Source organism: Hirundo rustica, chromosome 6, assembly GCF_015227805.2.
Source record: "Hirundo rustica isolate bHirRus1 chromosome 6, bHirRus1.pri.v3, whole genome shotgun sequence".
Lineage (NCBI taxonomy): Eukaryota > Metazoa > Chordata > Aves > Passeriformes > Hirundinidae > Hirundo > Hirundo rustica.
Genome location: NC_053455.1, coordinates 2,103,074 through 2,121,516, shown reverse-complemented (window position 1 = coordinate 2,121,516; position 18,443 = coordinate 2,103,074). Strand labels below are relative to the sequence as shown.

The window sequence follows — 18,443 nt, the reverse complement described above, 5'->3', positions numbered from 1 at the left end:
CCAAATCAAACCAAGCACGTCAAAAACCCCAGAGGAGAAGCTCCTGCCCAGGTAATAAAGAACTTTTCCCTGCAGAACCAAGTTCTTAGGAACCAAAAGCAAACTTTAATAGTCCTGACGATAAAAGAATAGAACCGTACCACACGTCCTATGCACTATCATGGATAAATATGTACAGGAATAACAGTGAAACTTCCTCCAGCACAGCTACAAAGTGACACTTTGTGCAGACAGACAAACGGCCGCGTTCCTCACAGCACCCTGAACAGACCATAGCAGAGGTGCCCTTACAGTGTCTGATAAAGCAAGTTAATACAGTTTAATTATGTTTACGGAATTAAACAGTTAAACGAAGGGGGGGAAAACGTGGTTATACGTTAAAACCTGAAATAAATTGCCTTTCGGATAAGCTTCGGCCTTTTTAGTTGCGGCATCACGCGGATTATCGGTTCCTCAGTGGCGACTAATTAAGAAGGGGGCAGTAAGGCTTCATAAAGGAGCTGGGAGTCGCTGGCGATGACGATCCAAAGCTGTGCGCCGCGGCAGTGCCGTATGTACACGGGGACGGGACAATCCCTGCCCCGGGACCGCTCCCCTGCTCCCGGCGGGGTCGGGGGCGGACGCGGGGTGAGGGCGGCTGGAACACGCCGGGGCTGCGCCGGTGGGATCGCTCCATCCTTCCTTCCTTCCTTCTTTCTTTCCTTCCTACACCGTCTTCCTGTCGGAGCCCTCGGCGGGCTCGGCCCGCGGCGCGGGGAAGGCGTGGTGGTACAGGTGTCTGTGGGTGGCGGCCGCGCTGTACAGCTTGTACAAGGCCTGCGGAGAGACACACGGTCACTGCCCGGCCCCTTCCCACACCCGCGGAATCCCCAGCACGGGGAATCCCAAACCTAGGGAATCCTGAGCACAGGGAATCCAGAGCACCGGGAATCCCACAACCAGGGAATCCCAAACCTAGGGAATCCCGAGCACAGGGAATCCCAAACCTAGGGAATCCCCAGCACGGGGAATCCCAAACCTAGGGAATCCCGAGCACAGGGAATCCCAAACCTAGGGAATCCCGAGCACAGGGAATCCCACAACCAGGGAATCCCAAATGCAGGGAATCCCAAACCTAGGGAATCCTGAGCATGGGGAATCCCACAACCAGGGAATCCCAAACCTAGGGAATCCCCAGCACAGGGAATCCCAAACCTAGGGAATCCTGAGCACAGGGAATCCAGAGTGCAGGGAATCCCACAACCAGGGAATCCCAAACTGAGGGAATCCTGAGCACAGGGAATCCTGAGCACAGGGAATCCCAAACCTAAGGAATCCCGAGCACAGGGAATCCCACAACCAGGGAATCCCAAACCGAGGGAATCCTGAGCACAGGGAATCCAGAGCACAGGGAATCCCAAACCTAGGGAATCCCAAACCTAGGGAATCCTGAGCACAGGGAATCCCAAACCTAGAGAATCCAGAGCACAGGGAATCCCAAATCTAGGGAATCCCACACCCAGGGAATCCTGAGCACAGGGAATCCAGAGCACCGGGAATCCCACAACCAGTCAATCCCAAACCTAGGGAATCCCGAGCCCAGGGAATCCCAAACCTAGGGAATCCCCAGCCCAGGGAATCCTGAGCACAGGGAATCCCAAACCCAGGGAAACCTGAGCCCAGGGAATCCCAAACCCAGAGAATCCCGATCCATCCCAGCCCAGGTGGCCTCTGCGTGTTCTGCACACCAGCGCATTGGGTCAAGTGTCCAACACACAAAGGGCTCCAGCTCAGTCCTGAGGGAATGGCTGGAGCTGTGGTAGGGCAGGTTTAGGTTGGATTTTGGGAAAGGTTCCTCCCCCAGAGGGTGCTGGCACTGCCCAGGCTCCCCAGGGAATGGGCAGAGCCCCGAGGCTGCCAGAGCCCCAGGAGCGTTTGGACAGCGCTGCCAGGGGTGCCCAGGGTGGGATTGCTGGGGTGACTGTGCAGGGCCAGGAGCTGGATTCCATGTTCCCTGTGGGTCCCTTCCAGCTCAGGATATTCTGTGACTCTACAATTCCAATTTTTCAAGCACCTCATCCCCCTTGAGCTGTATTAAATCATTATTTGGACTTTGAGTGAGGCATTTGGGGGTGTTTTCCCTGTGTGTTTCACACAGTTTTGATTCCTGCAGTCTCAGTGTTTGCTTTACCCCCCCCAGGCAGCTCCATAATTGCATCAGCCCGAGGGCTGGGAGTGGGACAGGTCGTTGTCCTCATCATTTTTCTGCAGATGATGCGGATTTTTTCCCATTTTATCATTTTCTGTTTGTCCTGGAGCCAGGCCAGGCTCAGAAGAGGCGGGAGCAGCTGCAGGGCTGCGATTCCCGCACGGAACCGACGGCGCAGCAGCCGCAGGGCAGGGACCAGGCTGTGATGCCATGGAGGTGACAGGTGAGTGCAGGCAGCACCCAGCAGTGTGTGCCCCATCCCCAGCTGTTAATCCAGCTGTGTCCCTGCTCTTTGTCCCTTCCAGGACCCATCCTCCCTGCAGGGATCTCTGCTGTTCCTGGCCCATCCAGGCTCACTGCAGGGCTGAGACAATTCCATCCTCCATCGGGAGATGCTGCAGCCAGGGGAGGAGCCCGGCATTCCCGGCTGGATCACACCCGGCCCTGGGAACAGCAGCACAGCCCGTGTGCACGGGATTGCCAGAGGAGCCCCGGAGCCATCCCAGCACCACGGGAGCTGCAGAGGAAAACTGCACCCTGCTGCAGGATCCCTGCTGCCAGAACCACACCTGTCACTGCAGGAGGCTGGGCTGGGCTGTGCCCAACACCCTGAGCAGCAGCGTGTCAGCCTGCGCTCCGACCATCCACGGGTTTGCTTGTGCTGCTGCATTTTTACTTTCATTTTCCTAGTCAAGAACTGTTATTCCTATTCCCACATCTCTGCCTGAAAGCCCCTTAATTTCAAAATTACATTAATTTGAAGGGAGGAGGGTTTAGATTTTCCATTCCAAGGGAGGCTCCTGCCTTCCTTAGCAGACACCTGACTTTCCAAACCAAGACACCCTCGTGTCCCTCCCTGCCTCCTCCCCACCTTTGTCCCGGAGCAAATGGCACAGGAGGTGCCAGGACACGGCTCTGACATCCTCATTTCAAATGAACTTGATGGGGGAAGGACAAAAACCAACCCAAATCCCACCAGCTCCTGCTGGGGACCGCTGGCAAGCCAGGATTAGCTCTGGAATGGGTGAGCTCATTGTGTGCTCCAGGGGTGAATGAAGCAGGAGAGGCTGAAGGGGCAGCGAGGAGGAGGAGGGTTGAGATGCCTCCGGGGTGTCGTACAGGATGCTGATTGCATCCCAAATGGGATTTTGGGAACAGAAGTGGTGTTTTGGGATTGCTTGGGAACGCAGTGGACAGGTGGAGGAGACTTCACGCTTCTTCTCTGCTTGTCTCCATTGAAAATTCACCTTCAAGCCCCATCTAGGCGACCTTGCAGCATTTTGTGCCGTTTTAGAGGGGTTTGTGATGCCAACCCGGTCCCACAGCGCTGATTTTCACATGGCAGGGTTTGTTCAACACCTCATCCACAGCAAATCCCGTGTTCTGCTGGGAGGGACGAGGGGTGGGAGGGGTTTTAACAGCTTGGGTTTCTTCTAAAGGAACTCCCCACACAACTCAGGGGCTCAGGAGGTGGCGCTTTTTGGTGACACAGGAAAACCTGGAAATGTCTCGTGCCACACCTGGGCCAGGCTGGGGAGGCACTTGGATACAGAACTGGAATAAATCATGTCCATGGGCAGGAAATTTGTCTCTTTTCCTTTAATCAGATCCTGGTGAGGCTTTGCCCAAGGAACATTCCAGAAGCTCACACTGGGATCCTGCAGAGCTGGGCAGGAAGAGCACAGGGAGCTGGGCACACACAGAGCTGCCCCGGCTGTGATCACAAATCAGAATCCCAGAATGGGCTGGCTTGGAAGGGACCCCCATAGACCATTTAGTTCCAATCCCACAGGAATAAGCAGGGACATATTTGGATATCCCAGGCTGCTCCAAGCCCCATCCAACCTGATCTGAACACTTCCAGGGATCCAAGGGTATTGGGGAGGATGAAGCCAGAAAGCCCTATAAATATGATTGCTTAGATTCTGAGAATGTGAAACCTGTAAGTGAGACAGAATTGAAAGCAAGCTTCGATGTTTGAGATGTCCTAGCTACTGGGTGTCTGGGAAAACAGTTATATGGCCAGCTGAAGGTTACTTGCAGATAGGTCCAAAGGTCAAATGGAATGTTCTGTCTCACCCCAATGCATGGTTCATCCCACACCTGTGACCCTCCCCTGAAGTATCAGGTATCTGTGACCCCATTGGCACAAGTCCTGTCCCAGCCCACCTTGAAGACCCCTGATAAGGGGTCCGGAGGGGGCTGGACTCTCTCTTTGCCTGGTACCCTTCCCCAAGGATCTTCCTCTTGGAATTTCCTCTCCCTACATCTCCCTTCCCCCACTCCATACCTCTCCCTTCCCCCACCTCCCTAGGCCTTGCCACGAGTTGCACCTGGCAGCTCAGAGCAGGGCCTCACATCCTTTATAATAAAACTCATCTTCTAAAACCCAACTTCAGAGATCTCTCGTCCACATTTCATCCACACCGTCCTGGAGTCCAGCAAAGCAGTATCTACACAGGGGCAGCCACAGCTTCTCTGGGCACCCTGTGCCAGGGCCTCACCACCCTCACAGGGAACAATTCCTTCCCAATCTCCTCTCTAAATCTCCCCTTTCCCACTCTGAAGCCATTCCCTGTGTCCTGTCCCTCCGTCCCTTGTCCCCAGTCCCTCTGCAGCTCTCCTGGAGCCTCTTCAGGCCCTGCCAGGGGCTCTGAGCTCTCCCTGGAGCCTTCTCCTCTCCAGATGAACATTCCCAGCTCTCCCAGCCTGGCTCCAAGCAGAGGGGCTCCAGCCCTCGGAGCAGCTCCATGGCTCCTCTGGGTTTGTTCCAGCAGCTCTGTGTCCTTCTGCTGCTGCACCCCAGGGCTGGAGGCAGCTCTTCAGGTGGGGTCTCCCCTGCGTGGGGCAGAATCTCCCCCTCTCATCCAGGTTTTGCTGTTGCTGGAAGGAACAGGGACCATTTCCCCTCGGAGCAGCTCCCCTGCCACGCTGGGAGAGCAGGATTTATCCCACGTGCTGCCCAGGAAGGTGCTGCGGGATGAACTGTACCTCCTGGGCTCTGCATTCAGCTTAATCCAGTTTGGGGTGGGTTTTCCCAAAGAAAGCAAACCACCCACAGCAATTCCAGCAGCACAGGGAGGCCTGGCCAGGCATGGGGGCTCCTCGGCTGTCCCTGCCTGCACCTGCACAGTTGGTGCTCCAAAACAATCTGGGGTTTGGGTGTGACCTCCTGGCAGGAGAGGAAAAACCCCAAACAGAACTGATGGGAGAGAGATGAAAATCCCCATCAGATCCTGCCGTTCCCCACCCAAATCTCCGTCCCACTTGGCTCCTGCAGCGCAGTGCCCACATCCACACCCTTCCCCAGGCATCTGGATCCCAGGGAACAGCCAGAGCCAGCAGCTGCTGCCCAGAGCCCTGCCGAGTCCCATCCTCCAGCAGCCCAAACGTGCTTTTGGGGCCAAGACGCTTTTCATGCGGAGAACGAGAGCCACTTACCTCATTCGTGCTTCCCTGGGAGAGGCATTGGGAAAGGGGAGACAGAAAGAGAAAGAAAGAGCTCTGTGTATCTCAGTGTCCACGGGAGCTCATCCCTGGGGTGTTCCCAGAGGGGCTCATCCCCTCCCTGCTCTGCCCACCCCTCCTGCACACGCATGGGACAGAGCTGCTGGCTCGTGGTGTCCCCCAGCCCAGCACCTCCCCTCTGCCCCAGCTCCCTCCTGGGAGAGTTTTCCCTCTGCCTGGAAAGCCACGGGGGCCTGTGGAAGCCAGGAGCAGCTCCAAGCACTTTACCCTCTTTCTTTTCCCCCAGCTGCACATGTTGCAAGTGGGCAGCACCTCTGGCTTCCTGCTTCCTTGCTGAACCCCCGCTGCCTCCCGCACTGGGATGGCCTTGAATATTCCCAAAGTGTCCCTGGGCAAAGAGCCACTGCAGGGGGCTGTACTGGGGGTGCTGGGGACAGGGCAGCACCACTGCCCAGCTCTGGGATGAAGGAACGTCAGGAAACGCTGCCTCGATTTCCCCCAGCGCTGCACGGGCAGCTGCAGCAGCGCAGGGCAGCGGGGAAATGCGCCTGCCCTCCATGAGAACCTCGCTGCTGGAGGGAAAAGCAGGGAAGGAGAAGGGCCCTTCCTGCCAGAAATCAGAGCTGGGATGGCTCCTGAGGGATGAGCTCGTCCAGCTCTGCAGTGGGAAGAGCAGGAGGGCACTGCAGCGCTCTGGGCACACGGAGTGAACCCCTTTCTGGGGTGCAGGGACAGGGGGAGGCTGTGTGGGCCAGGAATTTCCCTTTCCTGAAGTGGGAAATCGGGGTTTAGTGCCAAAACAGGCAGAGCCAAGATCTGGCCTCGACCTCTGGCAGAGCTGGGAGAGCCAAAATCCCTGCCCTGAAGCAGGGGAGAGCGATGGCAGCTCCCCTTGAACAGCCACAGCCACGCACGCAGCGAGCACACACAGCAGGATCCTCCCCAGAGCCGCCCATTCCCACAAAGCTCCACCAACTCGCACCTGGGGGCGGGTAGGACGAGGAAAAGGCAGAACAAAAGAGCTTGCCAGGAGTTTTCTGGGATCTGCACAGCTTGTTTTGCACACTGGACAGGAACTGGAGGCTCGGGGACGCAGCTCCAGCCTGTGCTGCAGCCACAGCGCAGCCCCGTGGGCTCCCCCTTACAACAAACCCCACGAACTGATCGGCCAACAATTCCTCTGCCCCTCCTCTCCCCAGGCGGAAGGAACGCATTAAAACCTCTATTAAAACTGGACAAGCGTCCCTGCACCGATCACAGCACAAGCAGCTGCATCTAACAACCCTAAAACCCAAAACCACCTCCAAAGGGGAGAAAAACCCCCAGGAAACCCAAAGCTTAAAGAAAACCCCGCCGCGGGGCGCGGGGAGGGCGCGTTTTGCGCGCCGGTTGGAAATCAGAAGCTCTTTATCCTACCTGGTCCCACAAGGCTGCAGCCACTTGGTCTATTACAGCTCCCAGTTCTCTGTACTCCCCAGAGTATCTGATATAAGCCCAGGTACAGAGTGTGATAAGTGTCAAGCCCAGAATCATGTTGCACAGGCTGGCTATGATGTCCAAGCCGACGAAGCCGGTGACGCCGGCCAGCACGTAGGTGATGAAGATGACGACGAAGAGCGTGGCCGGGGTGCGGGCGGCGTGGAAGATGTTCTTGCTGTCGTTGTGTTTGATGTACTGGATGTAGAGCTCGTCGATCTCGGCCTCCAGCTGCTGCAGGTAGCGCCGGCTGAACTCCTCCCCGCCCATCTTCTTCACGCCGCGGAAAAGCCGCACGGCCTCGTCCCTCAGCTCCGCGTGCTTGGCCTGCAGGTCGCTGGGAGCCAGGAAGGGCTTGTCCCCTCCGCAGACCTGAGCGGGGAACAGGGGGAGAGCGCTGCTGGGGGGGCTGCTGACACGGGGGAATGGCCCCTGACACGGGGGAATCATCCCTGACACGGGGGAATCGCCCCTGACACGGGGGAATCGCCCCTGACACGGGGGAATCGCCCCTGACACGGGGGAATCGCTCCTGACATGGGGGAATCACTGCTGAATCACCGCTGACACGGGGGAATCGCTCCTGACACGGGGGAACCGCTCCTGACACGGGGGAATCACTGCTGAATCACCGCTGACACGGGGGAATGGCCCCTGACACGGGGGAATCGCCCCTGACACGGGGGAATCGCCCCTGACACGGGGGAATCGCCCCTGAAATCTCACTCCTGAAACTGGGGAACCACTCCTGAAATGTCACTGCTGACACAGGAAAATCACTCCTGAAACAGTGAAATCATCCCTGAAATTTCACTCTTTATACATGGGAATAAATCATTCCTGGAATGTCACTCCTGACACAGGGAAATCATTCCTGACACAGGGAAATCTCTCCTGAAATTCACTCCTGATACAGTGAAATCATCCCTGAAACGTCACTCCTAACACAGGGAAATCTGAAATTAGGATTAGGATCAGGGCTTAGGGTTTGGGAAGGAGTTCCTGGCTGGGAGGGTGGCAGGCCCTGGCACAGGGTGCCCAGAGAAGCTGTGGCTGCCCCTGGATCCCTGACAGTGTCCAAGGCCAGGTTGGACAGGGCTTGGAGCAGCCTGGGAGATTGGAAGTTGTCCCTGTACATGGCAGGGGTGGCACTGGATGAATTTTAAGGTCCCTTCCCACCCAAACCATGAATCTGTGCCAGGAGAGCCAGGAGACAAGAAGGGACAGAAAAGAGAAGGAAGCTCAGCACCACCCACCTCTTCCATTCTCTTGCTGTAGGTGTCTTTGGCAGTGGCAACTGCTGCTAAATTGTTGGCTTCTGCTGTGGCCTGTAAGGGCAAAAGGGACACGAAATTTAGGTGCAGAAGGACAGGGGTAAGCTGTGTAAGTGCAGGGCCACACGTGGACACAGCCAGGACGTGTGTGTGTGACACCCAGAACGAGCCAAGGGGCTCTCCCAGCCTCCAGCTGATCCCAAACAAGCTCATCCCATATTTACACATCCACAAAGAGAGGATTCCTACCCTCCGGGCCAGAGCTACGAAAACTTTGGCTTCAGCTGTGGCAACCAGCAAGGAAAGAGATAAAAGGCTCAGCCACAAGTGAACAGCTCCAGCTGCATCCCCCAGCAAGGCTGGCTGGCTCCAGCAGCCACCTCCCTGTGTGTCCCCAAGGACGTCATCCACCTGCAGGGAATCGCTGCAGCTGAGCAGCTCCCCACAGCTCGTCCCAGGTGCGATTCCAAACACTTCCCCAAGTGCTGCTCCTCGGCTGCTTTCATTTGGAATCAAGTCACAGCACACCCACGGTGCAGCACCGGCTGGACACCTCTGCCATTTCCTGCCAGTTCCAGCGCAGGAATTCCCACAGCTCCCACTCAACACCTACCTGCAGCATCGACTTGGGGTGTGGCAGCTCCTCCCCTTGGTAGATCTTTATGTAGGCCTGGAAGAGCACAGGGAGAGGGGAATCACGTGGAATGCAGCACGCAGGAGCAACAGCAACCGCCCCCACCCAGCTGCAGACAGGATTCAGAAGCGGGGAAGGAGAGGATGCTCCAACACAAGATGGCTTTGGTCAGAAAATGCCCCTCCCTGGGTGGCCTGGGTCAGTCACTGCAGGCTCCCCTCTCCTCCTCTCAGTGCCAGTATCCCTCCCAAAGGAGCTGCACCTACCTCTGTCCTTTCCCTGAAGGAGAAGGAGCCAAGGTGGCCCTGCAGAGTAGGTGGTGACAATTACTCACCAACGTCTCGCATGGAAATGTCCCAGTAGCCATGACAACAAAAATAAGCTCTTCCCAAAGGCAACTGGAATACAGCCCTCGGCTTATCCCCCTCTAGCCCTTGATTCTCCAGGGAAGGAAAACAGCTCCTCCCAATTTCTGGGCTTGCTGTGTGGTCAAACACACGACCGTGAGGTGTTTGCCCTCTGTGCAGTGAGTCAGGAGCGTCAGTGCTGCTGCTGCTGCTTTCCCCTTCAGCTACAGCAAACTTCCACAGAGGAATAAATCCACTTTCTCTTAAATAAATACCTTAAAATACTCCACAAGGCCTCGACAGGTGATGTGGTTGCCATTGATCTCCTTAACGTCCAGGTTCTCAGGACTAAGAAGCCAAGGAATCAAAATCTTCAAGTTCTTGATGAACTCATCGTCTATTTCTGGGGAAAAAAAAAGAAAAAAACCAAAAAAGAGGCATCAGAGAGTCCCAGAATAGTTTGGGTTGGAAGGGACATTAAAGATCATCATGTTCCAATCCCCTGCCACGGAAGGTTCCTCCCTCAGAGGGTGGAAGGAAAAGGCTCCACAGGGAATGGTCACGGCCCCAAGGCTGCCCAGAGCTCCAGGAGGATTTGGACAAAGCTCTCAGGGATGCATGGGGTGGGATTTCTGGTGTTTCCATGAAATTAAACTGTATAGGACTGAAGGGAGAAAAACACCCAATGCAACAGGCAGGAATTCGGAAGGTACGGAGGGCAGGGAAGATCCCCCCTCATTTCTTCCATCAGAGCACAAAAAGCTGAGCACAGCTCTGAGGCAAGGAGAAAATCGTGACAACTGTGTCAAGAAGCTGCTGACAGCTCCTGTCTGCACACAGCACTGGTTCCAAAATCCTCAGCACCTGAGATGAAGGGGGAGCTCCAGGGATCAGCTCAGCTCCCACCAGCACATCTCCCTCCTGCTCGGCGTGGAGTTTGCCAGGAGAGCAAGTCTGAGCCAGACAAAACCAGGGGAAAAACTCACCTCTTTGCCTGCTCACTTATTTTAAGTAGCTAATGGTCCACTTTATTGCTAAGAATGTGGCAGCCTGGAACCAGCCACGCTGGTGAGGAGCTCACAACAAACACCTAAAAATATCCCCAGCACGTGGCTCCTTTCGGGGTGGAGAATCATCTCAGCACAGCTCTTTTCTCCTTCTCCCTTTTTTTAACCTGCTGAACCAAGGGGAACGGGGTTTTCCCTGGAGGGAAACCACTGGTCAGATAAGTGAGGCAGATTAAATATTCCCTGGAAAGCTTTTCAAAGCGAAATAACGTTGTGGGAGCTTGTGGAACCAGCCTCGCAGCGCAGGAGAGACGCAGGAATTTACTGCAGGCTTAACACCACGTCCACAAACATCCAGCCTCATCCCTGCCCTTCCCAGTTTTCCTATCAGTGTCCTGGCTATTGCCAGCAGCTCTCAGGCCTTGTCAGCCTCCCACAGCTTTTGTCCCTCCACGTCCTGTCTGCTGTGCCGGGAAGAAGCAGATGGGGGTGTGAACATCACCAGGAGGAGGATCCAACTCCTCTCCCAGAGGTTTTTTTCATGGAAAATAGTTACGGGGGTTTCAGGAACAAGCAGGACAGTCTGCCAGGGCTTGTAAAGAATCAGAGCTTTGCCTCTGTACCTTTCAGTTTCCCATCGAAATTGGGGTTGGTGGCGACTTTGAGGCCGGGGTGAGGCAAGAGGAAGCAGGAGATTTTGGTGAAGCAGGAATGGATGTGCTTCCTGACATTCTGCAGCTCCTCGTGCTGATTGCCTGACACCTGCGGAGACAAGGAAGCACGGAATATCCCGAGCTGGAAGTGTCCACAAGGATCACCAAATCCAAGCCCTGGCCCTGCACAGACACCCCAACAATCCCACAGCTCCAGCTGCTCCCTCAGGTTCTGTCAGTGGTCAGCAGAGAGAAGAGCTTGGTGCTGCCCATCGACCTCCCCCAGTTTGGGGTCAGTTTCCTCCTGCTGGGAATACTGGGATAAAGCTGGCAGGAGCACAGGACACTCCACACCGTGGCTGCTCGCAGTGGGGAAAGGAACACAGAGGATTCCATAGGCATGAGGACAAAGAGAAGGACCTGGAGTATCTCTGACCACATGGCCTGGAGCATGTTATTATCAGCTGGAAAATGCTCGTGCCCACGGATGACTGGAATACAAAAACATTTGGGATTTCCCACTGGGGCATTCCTGGTCTCACATTTCATTAGGTCTCTCCACTACCAGATCACCCATGCATTTCCTGACTGAGCCCAAGCAGCCCTCGCCCATCGTTTTTATTGTACAACTCCCTAATTACTAAAGCATCATTAGAACCCCCTAATTACTAAAGCATCATTCCCAGACTCTTGGGAATCCGCTGGCTCCCGTTGCTGTCCACTCTCCCAGAGCCCCAGGAAACTGGGCTTGGGCAGAAGCCTGAACATGGCAAGGAACTTGACCCTCCCCAAAAGCCTCCTGTGTGATTTTAAGGCACTGCAGCTCACACCTGACATCCAGTGCTGAGGCTCAACAGGAAAACCATGGAATCACAGAGGAGAGTGGGTTGGAAAGGACCTTAAAGATCATCCACTGTCCAAGGTTGCTCCAGAACCAAGAGCAGGCAAAACATACCTTCAGCCTCTTCTCCAAAAATCTTGCACCACCATCAGATCCGTAGGAAAATTCGTAAGGGAAGCTCCAGTCACGGACAAGGAATATAAGGGACTGGAAAACACACAGCAGTGGGGTCAGTGACCCGCTGCCCAGAGCCCACAGCGGTGGCTGAGCACCCTCACCCCCACTTCACACCAAAACCCGAGTCTTTTCCCAGCTCCAGCAGCATCTCCCACCTTTCCTGGGGGAAATTAGAGGTCTCTGTGTGCAGGGACAGAGACCACTGTGCCACAAGGAAAAGGGGGGAGAACCCCCCAAAATTGCTGCACCAGTTTGAGTCCCTGGCTGGGAGAACAACATCAATCATGTAAATTGCCCAAGAAAAGGGATTGTTTCTAACCAGGACAAAAGGCAGCGAGCTCCCTAATTCCAGCCACATTTAGTTCCATCCTATGGGAATTCTACAGGCTCATTTTTTCTGCCTTTTTTCACTGGGCAGCCTTCCAGACAGACTTTTAATGAGAAGCAGCTGCAGAGGAATGAGGGTGAATAAGAAATCATTGGCTTTTGTAATCTTTATTGAGGCATTCAAAGTTCCTGGGCAATAAATAAATAAATACCAGAAGGGTCAACTTTGAATCTTTGGGGAAAAAAAAAAAAGAAGAAGTTTTCAGGAAAAAAAAAAAAAAATCAGGTCTCTACTGCCTCATCTGTAGAAGGGAGCAACATCTAGGAAATAAAGGGATTGGAGGAGAAGTCCTGAATGCCAAAGCCCAGGAGGGTCTGCAGAGGTGCCAGGGTTCCTCTCATCCACGTGGATAAGCAGATCAGCAAGTGGAACCCAGTCCATTGGAATTCCCCTAAACTTTATCTATGTTTAGAACAAAAATCTAACAGAGGGAGGGGAAGCATTCCTGCTATTTCTCTCTCATAAAACATCAGAAAAAGTTAAAAAAAAAAAAAAGAAAAAAAGGAGAGAACAGTGAGTTGGCCTTTTTGAATCGCAGGAGAAGCCACAGTGACTGCACCCAGTGAGCTTGGTTCAGGACATGCTGTTCTCAAACACCAGGAGATGCTTAAGAGACACATCCATGCTCAGGACTTTTCCACAAACACATCAAGCATGCCTTGAACTGGGATTTTTTAATTTTTTTTTTTTTTTTCCCCCTGAAGTAAAATTGTTCCAGACTGGCTGTGTTCACCACTGCCTTTGTGAAGGCTCCACGTTCAGGGCCAGCCTCTGGTGAGGAGAGAAGGGAGACAAAGAGAAATGAGGAGGGGACAAAGGGAAATGAGGAGGGGACAAAGGGAAATGAGGAGGGGACAAAGGGAAAAGTCTCCCTTCCTTCCCTTCCAGCAGCATCGATGCCACTGCAGTTTATTCACCATCACACTTGGAGAATCCCAGGATCCCAGGATGGTCTGGGGGTTGGAAGGGACCTTAAATCCCATCCAGTGCCCTCTCCCACTGTCCCAGGCTGCTCGAAGCCCCGTCCAACCTGGCCTTGGACACTTCCAGGGACCCAGGGGCAGCCACAGCTTCTCTGGGAAAACTCCCCACCCTCACTTTTCCTCCTCTCCAGTTAACACTCTCACATTTAAAAACACTTTGTGCAGGAACCAGCCCACGCTGGATGTGGACAGGAGATCCTTTCTCACCTGGCCACAGCAGCACTGACCCTCCTGCCACACGTGTCACACCCACAAGGCTTCCCAGCATCGCTTGATCATTTTCCCCTGATCGTTAATGAAGATGACATTAACTCAGAGAGAGCCTGGGGGGATCCCAAGGAAACATTTCTGAAGGATGATGATTCCTTGGTACAATTAGTTCAGCGTGCTCTGGCATCTATCAGTTAATGAGTTTTTAATCCATTAACGATGGATTAAACCAGACAACGCTGACTTCATTTGCTTTTAATCAGCATCCTGGAGAGATAAGGCTGACGGAAAGTGAGGGATCATGGCCAGAGTTACCTTTATCAACCCAACTCGTGGTCTCTCAAAAACTGATCATGGGATTGTTTGACAAGACTCGCCATCCACAAACTGTGACTCGACAGCAATTAGGGTGTTTGGGAAAATCAGAGCCTATTAGCCAGCCCTAATGATTTAAGCATGTTTAAGTTTCCCCTCACAGCCTCTTTTTCTCTGATGGTGTAGGAAGTATCTCAGTTTCAGTGGGATATTTGGCTGCATTATCCCCCCAGTTTTTAAATAAGGAACAGGAATATTTATTTAATGTCTGGCTTTTTGCTGTACCATGTTACAACATCCTTCAAGCTCTCGCCTGTCATATTTTTTTTTTCTATATATATTTGTAGTTTTACCATTTATCAGTCACCAGCCCACGGCAGAATCCAGTGCACCTTAAAAATCTCAATTTTTCCATTTGTTTGATTTTTTAAAACCTTTTAATTTTACTTCCACTTCCTGACCACAGACACCTTTTAAACCCCTCAGTCCTTCCGGGACAACAAATTCCCTTTTTATGTGAGAAAGCAAATGTAAAATAGCTGTAACCCATTCCCAATTACTCTTTGGGTTTTTACAGCATGCTTTGTTCTCTGCTGCTTTTTACTTTCGGAAGTTCAAAAACTCTCACCCAACCTAATCAAAACACTCCTGTGTCTTTAAAAACAGGAACCAACCTCACCTACTGTGAATGCCCAGCGCTGTCCCTTTTTTAAACACCAGCTTTTCACAGGTTGGGGAGCAGAAGGATGAACAGATGTCCCTTATCTGAAGTTAAAACCCCACTTACACCGTGTTTTCCCGCAGCCCTGCTAATCCTTATCCTTTCACTTAGCCAGGAGCAGGGATTCCCGGGGCAGATGAGTTCAAACCTCTCCGAACAAAGGCTGGGCAGAGCTCCTGACTACACAGAGTGCCAAACGTGCTGCAGAACCAGCTGCCCTCCAAGCCTGGCAGGACAGGGATGGCAAGGGCTGAGAGAGGAAGGGAAGAGGACGTGGGATGTCTTTGGAAGCAAGGAAGCGCAAAGCCCTTCCCGTCCCAGGCAGTCCCATCTCCTCCCACGCTACAAACTGCAGTGACACCTCGTGGTGAAGCCGAGGGCTCCGGGACAGACGAGGAGGATCCTCGGACTCACCTGGAAAGGCTTCTGGAACGTCTCCTCCATGGCCAGCCGGCCATACTCGGTGAAAAGCTGGAAGGAGAAGGAAAGAACAGGGCAGTTTGTCACTGCAGGCACTGTGGGACACGGGCACCAGCACCGAGCCCTGCTCCCTGTGACAGGAGCCAGGGAAGAGCTGTAGCTGTGCCAGGGGAGGTTTAGGTTGGATTTCAGGGAAAGGTGCTTCCCCCAGAGGGTGCTGGGCACTGCCCCAGGGAATGGTGACATTCCCGAGGCTGCCAGAGCTCCGGGAGCGTTTGGACAGCGCTGCCAGGGATGCCCAGGGTGGGACTGCTGTCTGCGCAGGGCCTGGAGCTGCATTCCATGACCCCTGAGAGTTCCTGGAGGGAATTCTATGATTCTCTGAAGCAGTAAGGGACATTTATGAGCAGGGACTACCAGCCCCACGTGCAGAGCTGGACACAGAGTGGCTCTGAGCTCCCAGCTCATGTCCCCAAGGCACAGGGAGCTGTTACGGAACCATCACCCTGCTGAGCTCTCACATGAGAGATCCCAGCCCGGAGCTTTCGGCTGCCAAATCTGTGGAAAACGGCTCAGATCAGCTGCTTGCTGCTGGTTACACACCAAGCAGAAACTCCTCGTGCTCCAGGGGGCTGCTGGAGCCCTGCTCCCCCTAAAGGCTCCAGGAAGGAGCGGAAATGAATTCAGGAGTAAGTACTTTCCCTGCAAACCCCTGCTGTGCAAAGGCTCTAAAATCAGCCCAGCAGCGAGATTTGAAGCCTCTCCAGTCCCTCTGCACTCTAATTTCTCACTGAAGGCACAATGATGTGTTTCACAGATGCCTAAAAATGGGTCAACTTGTTAAACAGTCATGGCTTAAAATCCAAACTGAAAGATCAGAGCTACGCTGAATAAATTCGGTGTTAAAGAAGTGTTATTGTTAATAATATTTATGGACTGAGATAATTCAGAAGTCTTCAAATGCTGATTTTTTCAGCTGGACTTTTGCTTTTCTTTCCTTTCCCTTAAGCTCCTGGAAAAACCTGCCTAATTAATCAATCAATCAGTGAGCTGAACAGAAGAGAAAGCAGAAGGTAATTCCAGGAAACGGGCAGGACACCTGCACCACAAAAATCCCATTAGCTGCTCGTCTCCAACAGTCAGGGCTGGAATCACCCTGAGAGGGTCACCTGTGCCGAGCCAGCACCGGGTGGAAACATCCAGGCTGATAATTCAGAGTCACAGAATAAAATCCCAGGATGGGTTGGGTTGGGAGGGACCCAAAATCCCTTCCAATTCCAACCCCTGCCATGGCCAGGGACACCTCCCCACTGTCCAAGGTTGGCCTTGGACACTGCCAGGGATGAAGCAGCCACAGCCCCTCTGGTCCTATGCCAGGGCCTCACAGGCAGAAATTCCTTCCCAAAATTCCACCCAACCCCGCCCTCCAGGAGTGGAAGCCATTCCCCGTGGTCCTGTCACTCCAGGCCCTTGTAAACAGCCCAGGTTACCCCAAAGCTTCTCTTACCTGCAAGTGCTGCAGATCATCCTCCTGCACATTCTGGGACAAGTTATAAACCTGCATTTAAATAAAAAACCAGCTTCAGATCACTGAGAACAGCCTGTCCTCGGGGCTAGCACGTGCTTGGTGTGGCTGAAGCTTACAGCATCCCCACGGGGACACGGGCGAGGCCCCAGGTACGAGCGGTAGGAAGGGAAGCCCTGACAGGCTCTGTAATTCCTGGGGACTGAACTCCTCCAGCCCAGAGGTTTCTCATTCCTTACCTGGATGGAGCTGATCATGGTGCTGAGGGCAAACACGGTGGCAGAGTCCCTCAGGGTGGACTGGCTGTCAAAGGTGCCCTGCGTGTCCATCAGCAGCACCGCGACCTGCGGGGCACAGCGCTCCCGTCAGCACCCCAGCAAAGCCACCCCCAGGTGCCACGGGGGGAATGCCAGCTGAGTTACCCTGCTGGGCTCCCACTGCTTCTGCCTCAGCCTCCTCAGCAGTGGGGGACGAAGGAAAAGCTCATCCCCAGCCACTCCTGACAGCAGGGTGACTCCAGCAGGCAGCCAAATTAATGCTCTGCAAGGCAGCGAGGAGTCAGTGCAGAGGAGGCTCTGCCCGAGTCTGCACCAGGAACCAAACACAAATTGCACCTCCCCAACCCAAACACACTCAGCCAGCGTTAGGAATCGCAGCCTGAATCACTCAGTGTAACTCAGGTGCCAGGCTCCGCCCTGAAGTGCAGATAAATACAAATATTCCTGGCTATCAGCTGGATTTGCAGGATGCTCCAAATCCACTGTGACAACCCCGAATGGAGAAACTCCACTTTACAACTTCTGCTCTAGGAAAGAGAAGTCGTTTGCAAGGATGAGATCCAAGATTTCTGGGATTAGTACAGGAGCAAACTCTGGCATGCCCAGAGTTGAGGGACACTTGAGAAGATATCAGGGACACCTGGAGAAGGTATCAAGGACACTGGGACATCATATCACATCACTTTGTAAAACCCATCCATTCTAAAATAAAGACACGGTATTGAAAACCTTCCCTTAACTTGCACAGCCACTTAAGAGAAGGCAGGAGTGTTACCCTGGTTTTTCTGAGTTTTTTATAGCCTTTTTGAATTTTCATAAATGGAGTCAGATTTTTAGTTACTGCATGACATTAAGAGCAGTTTTCTAACTTTTCCCACAGATGTAACATAAACAAATCCTTTGTTTTTCATTCTCTGTCCTTTGTTTGCATCTTTCTAACCTGAAAACAATTGTAACTGATGGCTGGTCTGGCCAATTGGCTTGAGAGGTGAAAACTCTAAAAGCCAATCTTCTGCTAGACCCACAAATGTATAAAAAGTAAGAAATAAAACAAAGAGGCTCTCTCTCCGCCTGTCTCAGCTTTGAGCTGGATCGGAGAAGGACCTCCGCCCTGCGAAAATCTCTTGTCTGCATGTGACTGCTTTGTGTGTCGTGGTGACACAGGAGAGTCTCAAAAGCTGGAAGAGGAAAATGAGCTGACATCACCAGAGAGACACACACACACCTTGGTGCCATCGGGCTTGTCCACCAGGAAAACCTCGCTCCATATCTGAATCCCGGTCGTCTCCCGCTCGGAGCCGCCCCTCCAGGAGAAACCAGTCAGAGGCTCGTTGTAATCCCCAACCCAGTCCACTGCTTCCTGCATGGAGGAACAGAAGGAGTTGCTGGAGGTGTCAGAAAGAGGTTAAGAAGCCCAGAAGAGAGGTTTTTCCTTCCTTTTGCTGTCAAGGCATCTCCAATCCTGGGCTCAGTTTTGGGCTCCTAACAACAAAGACACTGAGGGGCTGGAGCATGTCCAGAGAAGGGAACGGAGCTGG

At 53.5% G+C, this 18,443-nt stretch overlaps 1 protein-coding gene across 4 annotated transcripts in view; it reads right to left on the bottom strand.

The window, feature by feature from the left end:
• Nucleotides 1–82: 82 nt before the first annotated feature.
• The window catches only part of ATL1 (atlastin GTPase 1), a 30,790-nt gene continuing 12,429 nt past the window's right edge, over nucleotides 83–18,443 (bottom strand). For 3 of the 4 annotated variants that reach the window (XM_040065974.1, XM_040065977.1, XM_040065975.1), the window contains exons 3-14: nucleotides 18,131–18,265; nucleotides 16,867–16,971; nucleotides 16,610–16,660; nucleotides 15,097–15,153; nucleotides 12,003–12,095; nucleotides 11,018–11,156; nucleotides 9,663–9,790; nucleotides 9,020–9,076; nucleotides 8,389–8,460; nucleotides 7,073–7,504; nucleotides 5,630–5,644; nucleotides 83–816 (exon numbers count right to left, since the gene is read on the bottom strand). In XM_040065974.1, coding sequence (XP_039921908.1) covers nucleotides 706–816; nucleotides 5,630–5,644; nucleotides 7,073–7,504; nucleotides 8,389–8,460; nucleotides 9,020–9,076; nucleotides 9,663–9,790; nucleotides 11,018–11,156; nucleotides 12,003–12,095; nucleotides 15,097–15,153; nucleotides 16,610–16,660; nucleotides 16,867–16,971; nucleotides 18,131–18,265 — 1,395 coding nt within the window. In that variant the 3' untranslated portion in view covers nucleotides 83–705. The remainder of the gene's footprint in view (nucleotides 817–5,629; nucleotides 5,645–7,072; nucleotides 7,505–8,388; nucleotides 8,461–9,019; nucleotides 9,077–9,662; nucleotides 9,791–11,017; nucleotides 11,157–12,002; nucleotides 12,096–15,096; nucleotides 15,154–16,609; nucleotides 16,661–16,866; nucleotides 16,972–18,130; nucleotides 18,266–18,443) is intronic. The other variant, XM_040065976.1, reaches the window with a different exon arrangement.